At 43.6% G+C, this 19,380-nt stretch overlaps 1 protein-coding gene across 1 annotated transcript; it reads left to right on the top strand.

Annotated features, from left to right (window-relative positions):
• Positions 1-2,028: 2,028 nt before the first annotated feature.
• On the top strand, positions 2,029-18,952 carry LOC120305165 (zinc finger protein OZF-like). The gene is made up of 6 exons (XM_039336597.1): positions 2,029-2,436; positions 9,251-9,382; positions 12,684-12,788; positions 13,263-13,361; positions 14,977-15,078; positions 16,678-18,952. Exons 2-6 carry the CDS (start codon positions 9,349-9,351, stop codon positions 18,057-18,059), a joined length of 1,722 nt encoding a protein of 573 aa, XP_039192531.1. The 5' UTR covers positions 2,029-2,436; positions 9,251-9,348; the 3' UTR covers positions 18,060-18,952.
• Positions 18,953-19,380: the final 428 nt, after the last annotated feature.

Raw genomic sequence — 19,380 nt, forward strand, 5'->3', positions numbered from 1 at the left:
ACTTTGAACGGTCACTAAATGAACTGTTATAAGTTAAGGACTACCTGTAATTCCAACGCTGTGTCATTCTAGAGATCAGCATTATTCACTCTTCATGTACAAAGAGTCTTTTATCGGCTAGCATTTTTTCTGGAGATTGCTAGAAATGCCCTAACCCTGAGGTCTTCAAACTTGGCCCTTTTATGACTTGTGGACTTCAACTCCCAGAATTTCTCAGCCAGGCACACTGGCTGAGGAATTCGGGGAGTTGAAGTCCACAAGTCTTAAAAGGCCAAGTTTGAAGACCCCTGCCCTAACCAGTCTTGAGAAGATTTAGCATTATCAAAACAGCTAGCCTCAATTGATTGCTTTTTTTAAAAAAAAATCCTTTTTTCTGGCCCAGGAGGGTCTATTAATCCTGCCCCTTCCTAAGTGCAATGCCACAGTGGATGTTTAAAAGTGTTGACCATCTGACTTGCTGCTGCGTAAAGGCAATTTCCATGAAAGACATTTCCCAAACACCAATTTTTTTAAATGAAGGCATCAACAATCCATTTGAGTAAATTGGTAGGTGTCACTGCTCTTGTCCTGTTATGCTCCTCTATACTTTTGCTGTTGGAAAAGAATTGATTTACCAGTCTAACTGGGCATTTATTTCTTCCTCTCCCAGGGCTGAATGTAGTTTTTTTTTTTTCTGAAATCAGAATAGGCATGTAAGTCTTGTCACCAATTTGGGTCATTGCAAAATACAGAGAATTATTCCTATAAGTTAAAAGCTTTGGTTCTGTCCACTCCGCCTACTGCACACTCCAAGCTTGAGTCAGGCTTTCAGTCGACTGCGTACAATTAACCAAGTCAGTTATTTTAAAATTAAATTGGATCAAGTCAGATATTAAAAATTGAATTGGACCAAATCAGGTAATATAAAAGTGACCTCAACTAAATTTGTTTTCAAATTAAGATACTGTCCGTTTCATTCACAGAATGACTGGACAGTTAGTTTACAGCTAAAAATATAAAACACTATATAAAAATACAATATATCGGGTATATGATGTTTATATATGTATATATCGTACTTTCCAGCGTATAAGACGACTTTTGAAAGCGTTGAAATTGGCACCGAAGTCAGGGGTCTTATACACCGGAAATAACGGTAGTTTCCGGCGTATAAGACGACTTTCTAGGCATGCAACTTGGCGCCAAAGTCGGGGGTTGTCTTATATGCCGGAAAATACGGTACATAAATCGGGTGTTATAAATTGATTTGGCGAAATCAGATGCAGATAGTCCTCAACTTACAACAGTTCATTTAGTGACCGTTCAAAGTCATGTCACTGAAAAAAGTGACTTACCGACCATTTTTCACACTTAACAACCATTGCAGCATCATGATCAAAATTCAGAGCTGATAACTGACTCATGATGTTTGCCATGTTTCAGAGTCATATGATCCCCTTTTGTGACCTGACGAGCAAAGTCAATGGAAAAACCAGATTCACTTAATTGTGTTACTAATTTAACAACTGCAGTGATTCACTGTGGCAAGAAAGGTCATAAAATGGAGCAAAACTTAACAAATGTCTCACTTAGCAACAGAAATTTTGGGCTCAAGCGTGATTGCAAGTCGAGGACTACCTGTATTATACATTGATCAGATAAGATGTTTTTAACAAAAGGGGACTAAATCGGATATTACGAGTTGAATTGGGCCAAACCAGGTATTGCCCCATCGGAGGAAGCCTTCACGCACCGGTGCTTAGGCTGCAGAAGAATCCTGTTTCTGGCGCCCGCCCGCGTTAAAGAACTCCGCATCCTCCGCCTTTCCTCAATCGGGCGCTTCAAGCTAGCTTAGACAGACGGGCTGGCGGTGGGCGGAGTCTGTCACTGCTGCCCTTGATGGATCGAAGCCGCCGGGCGCTCTGTGAGGGCATTTGCCCTACCCCCTCCGCCTTTCCAGGCCTTTGGCTCGGCGTCAGTCACGTGACGGGAAGCGGAAAACCACAGGGAAACCCGTCGGCAAGGAGAGTCCGGGTGACGCGCCTCGCAGTTCCTTCCCATTCACTGCCCTTCCTTTCATCCGGAGCCTGACCCGGATCTTTTCCTGTTCAAGGTGCTCTGCGAGTCTTCCCCCCCGCCCCCTCCGAAGCAGCCCTCGGAGCTCTGGGATGGGGGGGAGGCTTCCTCCCGGCTGATCTTCGCGCCGAGGGATTGCAGCCTTCATGCCTAGTATAGAGAGGGTTGCGGTGGGAAGGGAAGCAAGGCGTCTTGGCGTCTTCGTCCCCGGCTGCCCGCCCCGCTGAGCTGGACGGGGGTGCGGTGCGTCTTGTGCACGGACACGAGCTTTCCAAGGCTTTGAGCCTGGCGAGTTGGAAGCTCCGTGGAAGGAAGCGGGAGAACAAATTTCACCGGCATCAGCGGATCTTCCGAGCGGGAAGCGACCGGGTGGCTAAACGGGTGAGAGTAAAATACATACCTCTTTCTGAAGCCATGATCTCTCTAAACGGGTGAGAGTAACACAAACACACACACACACACCTCTTTCTGAAACCAGCATCTCTCTCCCCCCCCCTCTCACACACACACGCACCTCTTTCTGAAGTCAGTATCTCTAAACGGTGAGAGTAACACACACACACACACCTCTTTCTGAAACCAGCATATCTCTCTCTCTCACACACACACACACACACAGACCTCTTTCTGAAGCCAGTATCTCTCTCACACACACACCTTTTTCTGAAGCCAGCATCTCTTTCTCTCTCTCTCCCTCTCTCTCTCTCTCTCTCTCTCTCTCTCACACAAACACACACACACACACACCCCTACCTCTCTTTCTGAAGCCAGCATCTGGATCCCCCTTCCCTCCCCCTTTCTACAGGTCCTGCCTTTGCCTATTATTTTTGCAGCTCTGCTTGCTTGTCCAGGATGGCAGGGAGGTGTTCACCACATTTTACATCTGTTTGGGTTCTCACGTGATGCTGCATTTGGCTGGGATGTGCAGTTTTGGGCTGAGTGTGTCATGCTGCCTTAAGCCATTTGGATAGTACAGAAAATCAGTTTTCATAAGCTGGGGGTTAATGTGTTGTATGAACCCAGCCATGTGCCAGACTTCCCCAAGTGGTGTCTTCCAAATGACAGTAGTGTAAGAGCTATCATCCAATAGGATGCCAGAGCTCGGGTAAGGCTGATGCTTACAATGCTCTAATATAGGTAGTCCTCGACTTAGAACAATTCATTTAGTGACCGTTCGAAGTTACAGCATCACTTAAAGTGACTTATGACCATTTTTCACACTTAGGACCGTTGCAGCATCCCCATGGTCATGTGATCAAAATTCAGATAGTTGGCAACTGACTCATATTTATGATCTTTGCAGTGTCTTGAGATCATGTGATCACCTTTTATGACTTTCTGATAAGCAAAGTCAATGGGGAGGCCAGATTCACTTAATAACCATGCTACTAATTTAACAACTGCAGCGATTCACTTAATAACTGTGGCAAAAAAGGTCGTAAAGTGGGACAAAACTCAAATGTCTCACTTAGCAACATAAATTTTGGTTTCAATTGTGATCATAAGTTGAGGACCTTATTGATATGTGTACCACCACATCATCATCAAAAGCTTTTGAGGATCACCACAGCAATCAAGGGTCACTAGTGAGGTGGATACAGTACAAATACTATGATACGTATTACTCTCCTGAATGGTTCAATAGAAACCCAAAAGTCAACAAAGATGACTTTAAACACGACTTTTTACAATTTAAAAAGGCTTGAGATTTCATGAAGGCAACAACTCTCTCTGTTTGTTAGTGTTATTGCCTGAAGCCATGCAAGATTCAGAGTGAGACAGTCCGAATCATGTGAAATGTAATGATTCTTGAATTTGGTGTCATTTTCTAGTAATTATTTTTATAATCAATGCCTAATGGAAATTCCCTCCAGTGTCCACATGGATGATCAGGGGTTCCTGGGTTACAGGTTGGAAATACGGTAATCTAGTGTGTTCAAAGTTGAGAGAACTAGAAGCTGATGGAGTGCTGCTTGGGAAGAAGGTAATCTCTTGACCATTCCAGTTTAGGAAAAGATCAAACAGCTGGATGTGGAAAAAAACCAAACGTTTAAGGGTCATTAGTGCACCATTTCCTTAACTTTCCTCTTGTTCCTTACATATCAAAATGAACCTTTTTGTGTTATTTTGGGCATTTGTTCTAAGTCTTAGCTCAGTGATGGCGAACCTTTTAGAGACCGAGTGCCCAAACAGCAACCCAAAACCCACTTATTTATCGCTGGGTGCCAGGTGGACATGGCTGTGGTGGTCATGGCAGACTGGATGGGTGTGGCCAAGGTGGGCGTGATCACCTCAATGTTGCTCATGGGGAGGGACGCCTGTGGGTGCCGGGCAGGGTTGGGGGAGATCCAGAGGGTCTGTGGCAGGTGGGGCGGTGGGCAGGAGGCTCATCCTGCGGGGAGAGGTGAGGCGAGGCAGGGCGGGAGTGCCATTGTCACAGGGCAAGGTGAGGCAGGGGCCAGGGCGGCTGCTGCCTGACACCATCGGCCCCTGCACACAGAGGCCAACGAGCGCATGAGTGCTGGGATGCATCCAGCCACGTGGGACCTTGGTGAGTTAGCAGGCGGCTGGTTGAAGAGGGACGGTTGCTATCTCCGGGGCATGGCGCGTGTGCCCACAGAGAGGGCTCTGAGTGCCGCCTCTGGCACCCATGCCATAGGTTCACCACCACTGTCTTAGCTCATTTTGAGCCTTAGTTTTCTCTGTCCTTGCAGTTTTGGGCTATTTGCTGATAATTCTGCTCTGGTTACAAGCTGATCTATCCATTTTTTTATACTTGTCCTTTTTGTCCCTCAGCTAATCAGAACTTTTTGTACAACGATGATTTTTAAATCTTGATTTTTTTTAATCAGTCATGCATTAGGTTAAGCTATGAAGCATGGCTTGTAAAAAAAAAAAAAGGGTTGGATTCATTGCTCAAGCCAAAACACATAAATTTGATCCTGCTGCAGAACTGACCTGCTGCTTCAGTAGTTTTCTACATTATGAACTTTTCATCTTATATATTTTTTAAATGGTCATAACTCATCTTTTCATTCTGATGCTCTTCTCTTACTCATTTCTGTCCATATTCATTCATTCATCATAACATTTTCCTTTCCTTTATTTTATTTATTAAATTTGCTTGCCACCCATCTTGCTTCAAAGCAACTCTGGGTGGGTTACGGCATAAAAAAGACATTAAAATCATTAATAATATTCCTAACCCAATAAAATAACAATACCATCAAAATAAAATTTCTATCTATCTGTCTATCATCTTTATCATATCTGTCTGTCTATCTATATCTACATCTATCTATCTATCTATCTCCATATCTATATATCTATAAATCCATATAATAGAAATAAAATAGTCCGAGCACCAGGATAATATTAAAACAAAAGCTGCTTAATACAAAAGCTAAAGCTAAGCTTTTGTCGGCCAACACTGCCGACATCATCAGAGCATAATACAAGATTACTGGGAGTCCTTTTATGCTCTGATGATGTCAGCAGTGTTGGCCAACGGAAGTTTAGCTTTAGCTTTTGTATTAAACAGTTTTTGTTTTAATATTATCCTGGTGCTTGGACTATTTTATTTCTATTATATGGATTTACCCAGGATTCACATTTTTGGTATAATTAGGGAGTATATATATATGTGTATATATGTATGTATGTGTGTGTGTGTATATATATATATATTCAAAATTTTGTGGCTGACAAAGAGTTAGTGGGAGACTAGTATAGCTATTTCAAGCTCTTTAGCTCTCATCAGCTAGTCATACCCCTTTAGCTGATGTGACGTCTGTCTGCAAAACATGCTCTTAGATTGGAGCGAAACGCAGAACAGACTGATTTATATTTGGTAGACCGGGTATGTATGTATGTATGTATGTATGTATGTATGTATGTATATCCTATCTGTCCTATCCATCCATCCATCTTCTTAACCACCCACCTCTCTCACATGGGTGGTGAATCATAGTCACAGGATGGGGAAGAGGGGAGCTGGATGCACGGGGGAGAGGGATTAGCTGTTAATTAATCAACCATCCCCAGTTTGGTGCTCCCCCATTGGGTCCTGAAGCCATCTGACAGAACCTGCAGGCTCCTGCAGAAGAGTGGGAGCCAATCTCGCCTCGGGAGGCAATATGTTCCAGAGGGCAGGAGCCCCAGCAGAGAAGGGTCTTCTGGATCCCACCAGCTGAAATTCCTTAACTGATTTGATTCACAGTATGCCCCCTCTGACAGCCCAGGTGTGGAGGGCCAGTCCCATCAGGGTGAGACAGTTCCTCAAGTAACCTGGTTCCCTTTCAGATGTGTTTGACATCTCTAGCTAACTGAGGTAAACAAGGCATCCGGAGCATACCAGATTGGGAAAGTGGTATTCATCATTGATGCTGCAAACTTAAACCAGCAGGAATGTGAATTTTTGGTAGGTGCTATGATGGAAAAAAGATGGGTGAAGGGGGAATGAGTGCAGATAGGACTCTGCAGGCATGAGGAAGAGCAAGTGATAAATATAACTCAAGTAGTCCTCGATTTACAATCGTTTGATATGACGACCCTGAAAAAAGTGATTTATGAGCGGTTCTCAAAGTTACTGTTATACCACCCTTGTGGTCACATGATTCAAATTTGGCTGCTTGACAACTGACTTGTCTTTACCACTGGTTGTAACGTCCTGCAATTTTTGGCAATTTTCAATCTTCCTAACTAGCTTCCAACAAGCAAAGTCAATGGGGGAAGCTGGAATTCACTTCGTGACCATGTGATTCATTTAATGACCATATGACTGGCTTAACAACTATGGTGATTCACTTAACGATCGTACAATCAGGTCTGGTCACATTCTGACCCCTTAGCAACTGCATAACTTAGCAAAATAAATTCCGGTCCCAACTGGAATTCTAAGTCGAGGAATACTTTCTTATAAATGCGAAACAAATTTTCCTAAACTCAGGAACTCTGAAATCCAACCCTGAAGATGAGAGTAGCAAAGCTCTTCTGTATTTTTGCCAGAGATGCTGAGTAGACAAAGGTGAAACATTTTACCTGAGTTTGGATGGCAAATGATGAGAACATGACGATTGTATCAGATATTCTCTGATTCCAAAAAAGTGTTGAACTTTCCAAGGCTAGTCTCGAATTTCTTTGCAGTCATCTGGTCTTTAGCCCTCTCTCTGAGAGAGCTGCCATTCTGTCAGAACTAAGCCTTCCATCTCCCCCACCATTCTGTCAGAACCGATGAAGCTTCTTGAATGAGAAGCTAAATGTCTTTGAGGGAAAACAAAGGAAGAAATTTCCAGTTGCCTTTTGAAAAAGGGACCTTTGAGACAACCATGACCGAGAATCTCCATAGACATTTTACCAAGACTAGATATGAAAGTGATGATACAGCCAGACCAAAATTGAAAACCAATTCTTCCCCATTGCCTAAATTGCAAGGAGGAAAAGACCCCAAGAAGGGATCATAAAATCAGAGTTGGAAGCGGCCATTTGGGTTATCAAATCCCACCACCATGCTTAGTGCAGGAATCTAAATTAAACCATCTCTCAGACATGGCTATCTCGTTTCCACACGCACACTCTCTTTGGATAAATGAAGAGGAAGACTTTAAAAGGAGGTAGAAGGGTAAAAAGAAGAGTTTTCTAACATTTCTCTGGAATCCACTTTCCTGTAATTTAAATCCATTATTCTATATCTTGCATACTGGATCAAAAGAGAAAACCACTTTCATGAAACGTCCTTTTGGGTATTTGAAAATGGCTAGCATATTTCTCCCTCAAAAATCTTTTGTCAAGGCTAAATGTACCCAACTTCTTTAATCATGCTTTGTTTCTCACTTTTTGACCACTTTCGTTGCCTTTCTGTAAGTCATCTTCAATTTCTTTGAATCTTTCTTAAACCTGGCATCTAGAATCGGAGGCAACACTCAAGTTATGATCTGACCAAAGCAGAATGAAGCGAAACATTTACTTCAGACAAGAAAATGTTGAAGATTGTAGATGAAAGCTTTGGATAATGAGCACATGGCACTTTATGTAGATTTTCAACCTCAGTCAAGAAAAGACAAGAAAAGAGTCAAGAATATCAGTGAAGGATTGATTATGTGCCATCAAGTCATTTCCATTCTTACTGCATAGAGAAATAAAATGAAAAAGGACTGTGATTGATAATTCGCACTTAAATTTGGACTACTCAGGTCATCATGGAAAAAATATAGCAGGTTAAAAAAGTACAACAATTTTATACAAAGTTTGTAGAGTCCTTAGTGCTCTCTGAGCTTGGTTGCTTGCATGAATATGTTTCATTGCCCAACTAGATAACATCCGTGTAAATGTGTTCATTAGAAACTCGGGCACACAAAGTTTGCATGGAGTGGAAGATGCGTTCCCTGAATTTGGAAGAAAAACACACTTTTATCTTTGATTACACAGTTTATTGCTATAGATTAGCCTGGACAGCCACTTGTCTGAAATGATATATGGTCTCCTGCTTGAGCAGGGAGCTGGACTAGAAGACCTCCAAGGTCCCTTCCACCTGCTATTATTCTACTCTACTCTACTCTACTCTACTCTACTCTACTCTACTCTACTCTACTCTACTCTACTCTACTCTACTCTACTCTACTCTACTCTGTTCTATTCCTATCCTATCCTACCCTATTCTATTCTATTCTGAATTATCAATGGAGACAGGTGGAGATGGTAGCCATTGGTCCCTGCAATCACAATGGCCAAGCCCAATTTGATGGCACCTACCTGAGTAACTAAAAACATGACCCTAATCCTCATCCTATTTGATAGAAACTTGAATCCAGAACTGGAGTAGATTTACCCAATGTGGGTGCCTTCCAGATAGCTGACTTCAACTTCTACTATTGTTAGTAAGGGTCACACTGTATAAGAAATTCTTGGAAGTGTGGTCCATGCATCTTAGGATGCCCAGGTTAAAGAAGGCTCCTCTGGGTTTTCACGAGCTCTTCCTCTATGATCATCTGTAATTATCACTGTACGGTTGTTGGCAGGTTAGTAGATGTTGTGAACTGACTTACATACCTGGATTCAGTCTTTAGATATCTCAATCCCTGGAATGGCACCTACTGGCCAGAATACCCATTATTGAGTTGCCATGGGATGGGATACACAAATTCTGCAAATTCTGACAAATCTTTATGTTAAAAACGGGTGCTGTTTCTGTTTCAAGGACGTCAGGCAACTTCTGAAGATGCGGCTTTGTGCATTTTGTGAAGGCGGAAACACGAACGTCTGACCCCAAATCCATGAAACTGATTCTGGGTGGATATGCAAGAGAATCCCAGGAAAATGTCTTCGTTGGGTAAGGATTTTCATTCTCCTTTTATGGATTTGAAGGGTATTGTTTCTGTTATTTTGTAGGCCCACACCGATCAAGGGACATCCCTTCTTGGAATACAGGTGGTCCTTAACTTATAACCATTTGTTTAGTTACAACAGCACTGAAAAAAGTGTCTTATGACCATTTTTCAAATTTACGATTATTGCAGCATCCCCATGGTCACATGATCAAAATTCAGACACTTGAAAACTAGCGTGTACAGTGAGTATAATTTTAATGGTAGGTTTATTTTAACAGTGAGAGACAGAATAACAACAACAAAAATCCCAAAAAACGCATTTCAAAAAAGTTATAAATTGATTTGCATTTTAATGAGTGAAGTAGGTATTTGACCCCTTCACAAAACACGATTTAGTACTTGGGGGTAAAACTCTTGTTGGCAATCATAGATGTTTCTTGTAGTTGGCCACCAGGTTTGCACACATCTCAGGAGGGATTTTGTCCCACTCCTCTTTGCAGATCCTCTCCAAGTCATTAAGGTTTTGAGGCGGACACTTGGCAGCTCAAAACTTCATTTCCCTCCGCAGATTTTCTATGCAATTAAGGTCTGGAGACTGGCTAGGCCAGGACCTTAATGTGCTTCTTGAGCCACTCCTTTGTTGCCTTGGCTGCGTGTTTTGGATCATTGCCATGCTGGAATACCCATCCACGACCCATTTTCAATGCCCTGGCTGAAGGAAGGAGGTTCTCACCTAAGATTTGACGCAGCGAAGTTGTCCTGTCCCCTTAGCAGAAAAACACCCCCAAAGCATAATGTATCCATCTCCATGTTTGACGGTGGGGATTGTGTTCTGGGGGCATAGGCAGCATTCCTCCTCCTCCAGCTATGGCGAGTTGAGTTGATGCCAAACAGCTCAATTTTGGTCTCAGCTGACCACAACACCTGAATCATCCTCTGAATCAGTGGTTCTCAACCTGTGGGTCGGGACCCCACTTGGGGTCGAACGACCATTTCACGGGGGTCGCCAAACAAGGCTGTCCGCCATTTTTTTCCCTTTTTCTTTGGCCACGCCCCTGGCACCCAGTGATGTATAAGTGGTTGGGGGTCACCACAACATGGGGAACTGTATTATGGGGTCGCCAAACAAGGCTGTCCGCCATTTTTTTCCCTTTTTCTTTGGCCACGCCCCTGGCACCCAGTGATGTAGTGGTTGGGGGTCACCACAACATGGGGAACTGTATTATGGGGTCGCGGCATTAGAAAGGTTGAGAACCACTGCTCTGAATCATTCAGATGTTCATTGGCAAACTTCAGACGGGCTTTCTTGAGCAGGGGGACCTTGCGGGCGCTGCAGGATTTCAGTTCTTCAGGGCATAGTGCGTTAGCAATTGTTTTCTTGGTGACTGTGGTCCCAGCTGCCTTGAGATCATTGACAAGATCCTCCCGTGTAATTCTGGGCTGATTCCTCACCGTTCTCATGATCACTGAAACTCCACGAGGTGAGATCTTACATGGAGCCCCAGACCGAGGGAGATTGACAGTTATGTTGTGTTTCTTCCATTTGCGAATAATCGTACCAGCTGTGGTCACCTTCTCACCCAGATGCTTGACAATGGTCTTGTAGCCCGTTCCAGCTTTGTGTAGGTCTACAATCCTGTCCCTGACATCCTTGGACAGCTCTTTGGTCTTGGCCATGGTGGAGAGTTTGGAATCTGATTGATTGATTGCTTCTGTGGACAGGTGTCTTTTATACAGGTAACAAGCTGAGATTAGGAGCACTCCCTTTAAGAGAGTTCTCCTAATCTCGGTTACCTGTATAAAAGACACCTGGGAGCCAGAAATCTTGCTGATTGACAGGGGATCAAATACTTATTTCACTCATTAAAATGCAAATCAATGTATAACTTTTTTGAAATGAGTTTTTCTGGATTTTGTTGTTGTTGTTCTGTCTCTCACTGCTAAAATAAACCTGCCATTAAAATTATAGGCTGATCATTTCTTTGTCAGTGGGCAAACGTACAAAATCAGCAGGGGATCAAATAATTTTTTCCCTCACTGAATATATGATGGTTGCAGTGTCCTGGGGTCAACTGATGCCTTTTTATGACCTTCTGACATGCAAACTCAATAGGGAAGCCAGATTCGCTTAACAACTATGTTACTAACTTAACAACTGCAGTGACTCACTTAACAACTGAGGTACACTCACTTAACTGTCTCACTTATCAACAGAAATGTTAGGCTAAATTTGGTTGTAAGTCAAAGACTATTTGTACTTTGCAAAGTTGACATCAATCTTGAAGGCCTGAAAATACATTTGCCATGCCTCCAATGCTTCTACAAGCCAAGTTGCCTCTTCTCTGACCGTTGTCTAGAGCAGCGGTTCTTAACCTGGGCAATATCGCCCCTGAGGGAGCGATTTCGTTTTTCAGGGGGACGATGGAAGAAAAAGGGGCGATGTGGGGGCAAAAGAATGAAAAGGGGGCGATATGGGGGCGATGGAGAGAGAAGTTTTGGGGACACTTTTGAGACTTTCATACAATGAATCGCTGTTATCTGTCGTACAAAAATATCAGATCGCTTGCTATTAGTGGATTGAATTGTGTTTTCAAATGTTCCTCCAGCTAGCTTCAGTACAGAATGCCATACATATGTGAATACGCATTGCTTATCTTCATGCGCATTGCGCAGCAGCCTCTACCCTTTTTATATTTCTTTTTGCGTCTTAAATTTCACTTGTAATTCAATCATTAAATGTTACTGTTTTTCTTTTCCGACATTTCACTTTTTTGCAATTGAATTTTGTTTTCAGTGCTCATTACACTTAAGTGTCTTGAATAAATAAGATAATAATGAAATACATGTATCACGAAGTTTGGGAATAAAGTGACGGGTGGCACCAAAACTTTTCACACAGTTAAGATATGGGAAAAAGACTGGAAATAAATTATTTGCATCGGTATGTCCTGATGACAATTTTAAAGAAAACAAAACAAGTGTTTGCATAAATTGAAGAATTATTTCCTATGTTGTGATTGAGAGGTTATGTTAGGGGAGGGGGCGATGACAACTTCCTCATTGGCTCAAGGGGGCGATTCGTTCAAAAAGGTTAAGAACCACTGGTTTAGAGTGCGACTCTTCTTCCTGCCTCCCAGATGGGGACATCTGCAACTCTTTTATTGGCCTCACAGGCTTTCCTTGCGTTAAGATGTTATTTGTAAATGGTAGATGTGAGCAATATCATATTACTATATCCCTCCACCAACATAAGCGTCAGTAAGGTCTTTTTTTTTTTCAATAACTTTTCCCTCTCTTAATTAGAATTCCCTAACGTGACAATAAAGTTAGAAGACAAAGAAGACATCTCGTGGCTTCCAAATAACCAGGTGGCAGAAGGAAGCCGCAGTTTCTCAGCTGATAATTCAGGTACAGAAAGAGTATCCAATGCTTTTTAAGGTCCGCAGAATGGAGCTAGGCAAATTAAGGAATTAAATACCCTTAAATGAAGTGTAGTGGAGGACTGAACCATGAGCTAGGTTGCATACATCTTATATTTATTACCTTAGCCCTGGCAACCTACCATATTCCAGCTTCAGTGCTCTTCTCCGATATTTGCGATAAGTATGTAATATTAGCAATTTTACTTCTAGAATGGTTATTATAAATTTAACTGAGCCAAGAACACTCCCACCAACACTGACAGGGCAAACTACTTATATATAAAGAGAAAGCAAACCCCACTCCCTTCCAGCACTGATGTTGTTACCTGATTGGGTAATGAAACGTTCATAAGAAAACAATGAAGCACAGGGAGCACCAAGAACCTCACAGTTCAACTTTGAGCTACAAATAATTCTCTTGTATTTGTGCAATGCATCTGTTTGTTTTCTTGCTATGTAGGATTTCCTGTTCCCAAGTCTGAAGTGATCCATGGGGGAGATCCATGGATTCCAGAGCCTATTTCACAAGAAAAGGAAATCCAAGTAGATTATGGTTCCGGTAAGATTAACTATTGAGGGAATTATTGTGGTTAGTTTAGAGTTCCCACGACAGGAGTTCCTTAATTGGTGCACCACTGAAAAGACCAGGTTATGGAGAAAGTCTCTCCAAATGGTTATTAAGAGCTGACATTAACCTGATGGGACATAATCAATTAGTCAATTAATCTACGTGTCAACACTGCTAACATCGGATGTTTTTGCATTGACAACAGATAGAAATGTAGCCATCTTTTACCTTTTGCTTTTAGAGTTAGATGATGCTGGGAGGGGGGATGTGAACGACAGTCCAGCTAGACATAACAATACTAAATCTAGCATGAGAAACAAGGTTATTGTAACCAGAGCTGATAAGGAATTGGCAGGCTGGAGAACTGGAGAGGAAACCCGTGCTTCAAGCTAATTGGGGAATGTGATTTTTTTTTTTTTGTAAAAAAAATTATTTTCAATTTTACAATACATAACAATCTTACAAATACCGTATATGCCGGCGTATAAGACGACTTCCGGAAGCGCTAAACTCAGCGCCAAAGACGGGGGTCGTCTTATATGCCGAGTCGTCTTATACGCCGGAAATACTGGTAGTTTCCAGCGTATAAGACGACATCCTAGGAATGTGGCTCGGCAACAAAGACGGGGGTCGTCTTATACGCCGGGTCGCCTAATACGCCGGCATATACGGTACTTCAGATAAAAAATAAAACAAATTGATACACACCACATTCGGTCTTGCCCGCCCATTTCCCCCGAAATCGCATCCCACCTCAAACCAACTTACTTCTTTCCCTCTTTTTCTTCACTCACCCCCTCTCCTCCTTCACCTCCACCTTCCTACTTACTTCTCACCTTCTTCTTCTCCCTCTTGATGCGGTCCACGGGAAATGCCCGAGCAGTTCCTCTCTCAAAATTAAAACATTAATGTTATATACAATAAGACTATTTCTACTTTATCTGAACTACTTAAACTTCAACCCATCCAGGGAATGTGATTTATGACTGTTAATTGGAAGAGGGAATTGTGCTTTGACACTATGTGCTCAGGGGAGGGGAATTCAGTTTTTGGCTTCGATTATGCAGTGCCGATATTATGCTACTCAAAATAAAAATTCTTTAAGGTAAACAATGCCTCAAAGTTCTTTGAAGAGTTTCATCTGTCGGAACCATGACACTAGTTTCCCACATTAGAAATTCTCTAATTCTGCAACTACTACACTGTAGCATTGATCTAGCATTTGGGAAACCCAAGTTCAGTTTTTATCGTGATTGTATTTTGAAGTATTTTTAAGACAAAATTACTCTTTCTTCCCTCCATATATGCCTTTAATGTTGTGCTTGGCAAAATGTTCCCATTCTGAAATCACTGTGTATTTTTGGTCTGTGTATGGGGGGTGGAGTGGGGGGGAACTATCATTCACAGTCTGGCTCTAAGGCAGCCTATTGTCCTCCAGCATTGTTGGAATTGCAGTTCCCAGCATTCCAAGGCACCAGATACCTGGAAAGTGCCAGTTTGGGAACAGTTGTTCTGAATTATTGCATAAAGTTCTGGGATTCGCCCAGAAAATCTGTTGCCAGTTATCGAAATAGCATTTCTTTCCTATCTCACTTCTTCTGATCAGAGCTTCCAGATGTAATAATAAAGCTGGAACAGGAAGAGATCCCGTATGTTCCCTGCCCCCAGGTTTCAGAAACAAGCGTGACATTCAAAACAGTCCAGTCAGGTAAGTGAGATTACTCCATTAAGTTTTATCACTAACAAGGAAGGTTGGTGCTGATTTTACCTCAGATCTCTACTAAGAGGCAGTTTGGCCTAGTGTTGCAGGCTAGAAACCAGGTGACAGTGAATTTTAGTCCTACCTTAGGCATGAAAGCTAGCTGGGTGACTTTGGATTAATCACCAGGAAATGGCGAGTCCTAGTCTCTCCCTGGGCATGAAAGCCGGCTGGGAGACTTTGGATCAGTCATCCTGTCTCAGCCCAATCTACCTCACAGGGTTATTGTTATTGTGAAGAAAAGAGAAGGAGGAAGGCGTATCAGGTATCTTTGAAGTATTTATAAAGATAATAAAGGTAGGATAAATAAATAAGGAATGTAATCTTCCCTCTCATCAAATGCTTGTTACCAATGAAGGAGAATATTCGTAGCTCAGGGTTGACATGAGGGGTCCTGGGTGCTCTCTGAGCTGGCTTGTTTTCTTGCAGGCGTTTCATTACCCTAACTAGGTTAACATCATCAGTGCTAGTAAGGAGTGCGGTTTGCTATCTGTTTGTGTTCTGGTATCTTGCCTGTCTGGGTGGGCGGAGTCAGATTGTTGTTCAGACCAACAATTAAGTAAGCAATACCCCAATCGAGAAACTGTCATAGAGCTATTAGTAAACAGCCCAACCAAGGAATTCCTACGACTACCCCCACCCATGCAGACAGGCAAGACACCAGAACAGGGGTCTTCAAACTTGGCCCTTTTATAATATATGGACTTCAACTCCCAGAATTCCTCAGCCAGGCACACTGCCTGAGGAATTCTGGGAATTGAAGTCCACAAGTCATAAAAGAGCCAAGTTTGAAGACCCCTGGGATAAGTGAATATAAGTGACTGCTTAGTTATGTGTTGAAGTGCCACTAGTGCAGGGGTCTTCAAACTTGGTCCTTTTATGACTTGTGGACTTCAATTCCCAGAATTCCTCAGCCAGGCACGCTGCCTGAGGAATTCTGGGAGTTGAAGTCCACAAGTCATAAAAGGACCAAGTTTGAAGACCCCTGCACCAGAATATAAACTGACAGCAAACAGCGTTCCTTACTAGCATCGATGATGTTACCTAGTTTGGGTAATGAAGCGTCTGCAAGAAAACAAGCAAGCTCAGAGAATGCCAAGGACCCCTCAAAAGCTTGCTTTCCTGCTTAATCTCTTTCCAGGATGCATTAAGCAAGATGTTGCTTCTGAACTGAGATTCTCAACCTGGATACAATACCATGATGCAAAAAAAAGGGTGTATGTGTCCCATATTCATTCTGTTTTTACAGAATCTGAAATGCAAGCTGGAAAAAGACCTTGATCTGGGACACAAATTACACTTATGGCTTAACACAACCTATGTAAACTGGAGCACCACCTGGGGATATCTTAATGATCTTGTTTCCATGAATTAGTCACGATATATAGACTGAGGTGGTCTTCCAAAAGATATCTGAGGATAATAAAAGAGGTCAAAATCCTGTTACAATTCCTCCAAACATGTTGACTCCTCTTCCTCCCCCTGTCCCTGCTGAAAATGTAATCCTGGCTTGGTTAAAAATGACCAATTCTTTGTTTATCCCAATAGGAGGTGGCCATGACAAAATGTTGCAGAGAGAAATGCCATTTTACTCCGGCTGTGTGAGACGTTTCCCTGACAAACCCAACCGTATCAAACAAGAGAACCAAAACACAGTGGAGAAGCCGCACAAGTGCTCTTGCTGCACCAAAAGCTTCATGAAAAGGTCCAACCTTCGTACCCACGAGAGAATCCACACGGGAGAGAAGCCATTCCGGTGCTCCGAATGCGGCAACAGCTTCAGCGACGGCTCCAGTCTCATCAGGCACAAGCGGAAGCACACCGGGGAAAAGCCGTACAGTTGCTCTGCATGCGGGAAGCGGTTCAACCAGAGCTCCAGCCTCATCAGGCACGAGCGGAGTCACACCGAGCAGAGACCCTACAAATGCTTGGAGTGTGGGAAAAGGTTCAACCAGAGCTCCACCCTCGTGCGGCACGAAAGAATCCACCGAGAACAGAGACTCTACAAGTGCTCGGACTGCGAGAAGAGATTTATTCAGAGTTCAAGCCTTCTTGCTCATGAGAGGATCCACCGGGGAGAGAAACCTTACAGCTGCACAGCTTGCGGAAAAGGCTTCGTCCAGAAATCGAACCTTCTGATTCACGAGATGAAGCACACCGGTTTGAAGCCGTTCAAGTGTCCAGACTGCGGGAAAGGCTTCAATCAGAATTCAAGCCTCGTCATACACCGGAGAATCCACACGGGGGAAAAACCGTACAGTTGCTCGCACTGCCGGAGACCTTTTAGCGACAAGTCGAGCCTTAACAAACATGAGCGAGCCCACCGAGGGGACAAACCGTACAAGTGTTCCAGCTGCGGGAAAAGTTTCGTGCGGCGGTCTCACCTCTTGACTCACGAAAGGATCCACACGGGAGTGAAGCCGTTCAAATGCTCGGACTGTGGGAAGAGCTTCAGTAGCCGGTCGCACTTGATCAGACACGAGGGGACGCACACGGGGGAGAAGCCCTACGATTGCTCTTTCTGCGGGAAGAGCTTCAACCGGAAGTCCAACCTGACGAACCACGAGAGGACCCACACGGGGGAGAAGCCTTACAAGTGCTCCGATTGTGGGAAAAGCTTTAGCGACAGGTCCAGTCTGATTAAACACGAGAGGATCCACACTGGGGAGAAGCCGTACAGTTGTGCGTCCTGCGAGAAAAGCTTCAGCGACAAATCGAGCCTTATCAGGCACGAGCGAATCCATACGGAAGAGAAGCCGTACAAATGCTCCGATTGCGGGAAAGGATTCAACCAGAGTTCGAGTCTCATCGTGCATGAGAGAACTCACACGGGGGAGAAACCCTTTAAATGCTCTGACTGTGGGAAAGGCTTCATTCGGAGGACGATTCTTAATAAACACGAGAGGACCCATGCTGGGGAGAAACAATAAAAAAAACCCTGGGTTAGTGGATTAGGCCCAGATTCCGTTATGAACTCCTAGATTTTCTGATTTGACAGTACACTGCTTGAAGGAAGCTGTATGGAGTTAATGTAGGCTAGTCATAGAGCTGTGCACTGAGACATTCATTACTTCTGTGATGTTAGATAGTCTTAGAGCAGAGGTGTGGCAATTTTAGGCTCTGTGGACTACAACTCCTAGAATTCCATGCTGACTCAGCAATTCTGGGAGTTGAAGTCCATAGATCCTAAAGTTGCCATACTTGTCACCCCTGCCTTAGAGAGAGATCTCTGTCCTTGCCTTCAAACCCTCTTCTGTCATTAAGTGGCATGGGGATTTACGCAAAGGCCACGGAGCACACAGAATTGTCTGCTGAAAGGCGTTACATTACTTAGAGCAGGAGTCCTCAACCTTGGCAACTTTAAGACTTGTGGACTTCAACTCCCAGAATTCCATAGCCAGCAAGTCTTAAAGTTGCCAAGGTTGAGGATCCCTGACTTAGAGTGAATTGTAAACATGTTCGATTCTGCTGCTGGAATGTGATCCTGATATTATTCCTTGCAGTGTTTCTCAACCGTGGCAACTTTGCGATGTGTGGACTTCAACTCCCAGAATTCTCCAGCTAGTGTTGCTAGCTGGAGAATTTTGGGAGTTGAAGTCCACACATCGTAAAGTTGCCAAGGTTGAGAAACACTGCAGTTTATGGAGAGCTGTCGGTGTATGGCATAGAGAGGATGCACAAGAGAGTCTGTCATGGTTAAGGGTAGACTGGAGGCTTGTGGGCTTGATACGTCAACTGTATGAAATTGTTCTTTCTCCAGAAAATAAAACAAGTGTGTGTGACAGGAAAAATAAAACATGGAATGTCAAGAATGATGAACCTAGTTTTGGAAACGAAACAGCTGCATTAATAAGGATAAAAAGTACTTTTTTAACATTTAAGTGTTGTTATCTACGTCAGAGTTCCCTAACCTTTCCGGTTGGTGGCCCCGGAGCGGGCGGGAGACGGGGGTAAAGGGATGATTTTGTGGCAGGGGCAGGCGTATGAGTGGGGCCGCAAGTATCCACAATTAGGATCGTGCAAATGGGACGGCGAGCAGCTGTGATGATGCTCACACGAGCGGGTCCACAAACACCCACGATGATGCTTGCGCAAATGGGACCCCGAGTGCCCTAAACGCTCACGCAAGTGGGTCACAAACACCCTGACACTCGTGCGCTGTTTACGCAAGGGGGGCCGTGCGTGCAGATGCACGCGCCCCAGCCAAGCACTCATGCGGCCTAGTGGTGATTAGGCCACGGCACGGCGGTG

The sequence above is a fragment of the Crotalus tigris genome, unplaced genomic scaffold, assembly GCF_016545835.1.
Source record: "Crotalus tigris isolate CLP2741 ecotype Arizona unplaced genomic scaffold, ASM1654583v1 scf7180000017666.379230911805:20528666, whole genome shotgun sequence".
In the NCBI taxonomy this organism is placed as follows: domain Eukaryota; kingdom Metazoa; phylum Chordata; class Lepidosauria; order Squamata; family Viperidae; genus Crotalus; species Crotalus tigris.

Coding starts and splice junctions, on each gene's coding strand:
- LOC120305165 (XM_039336597.1), top strand. CDS start 9,349: ATGCAAGAGAATCCCAGGAAAATGTCTTCGTTGG. Junction 9,383..12,683: donor CAGGAAAATGTCTTCGTTGG/GTAAGGATTTTC, acceptor TCTCTTAATTAG/AATTCCCTAACGTGACAATA. Junction 13,362..14,976: donor CCAAGTAGATTATGGTTCCG/GTAAGATTAACT, acceptor TCTTCTGATCAG/AGCTTCCAGATGTAATAATA.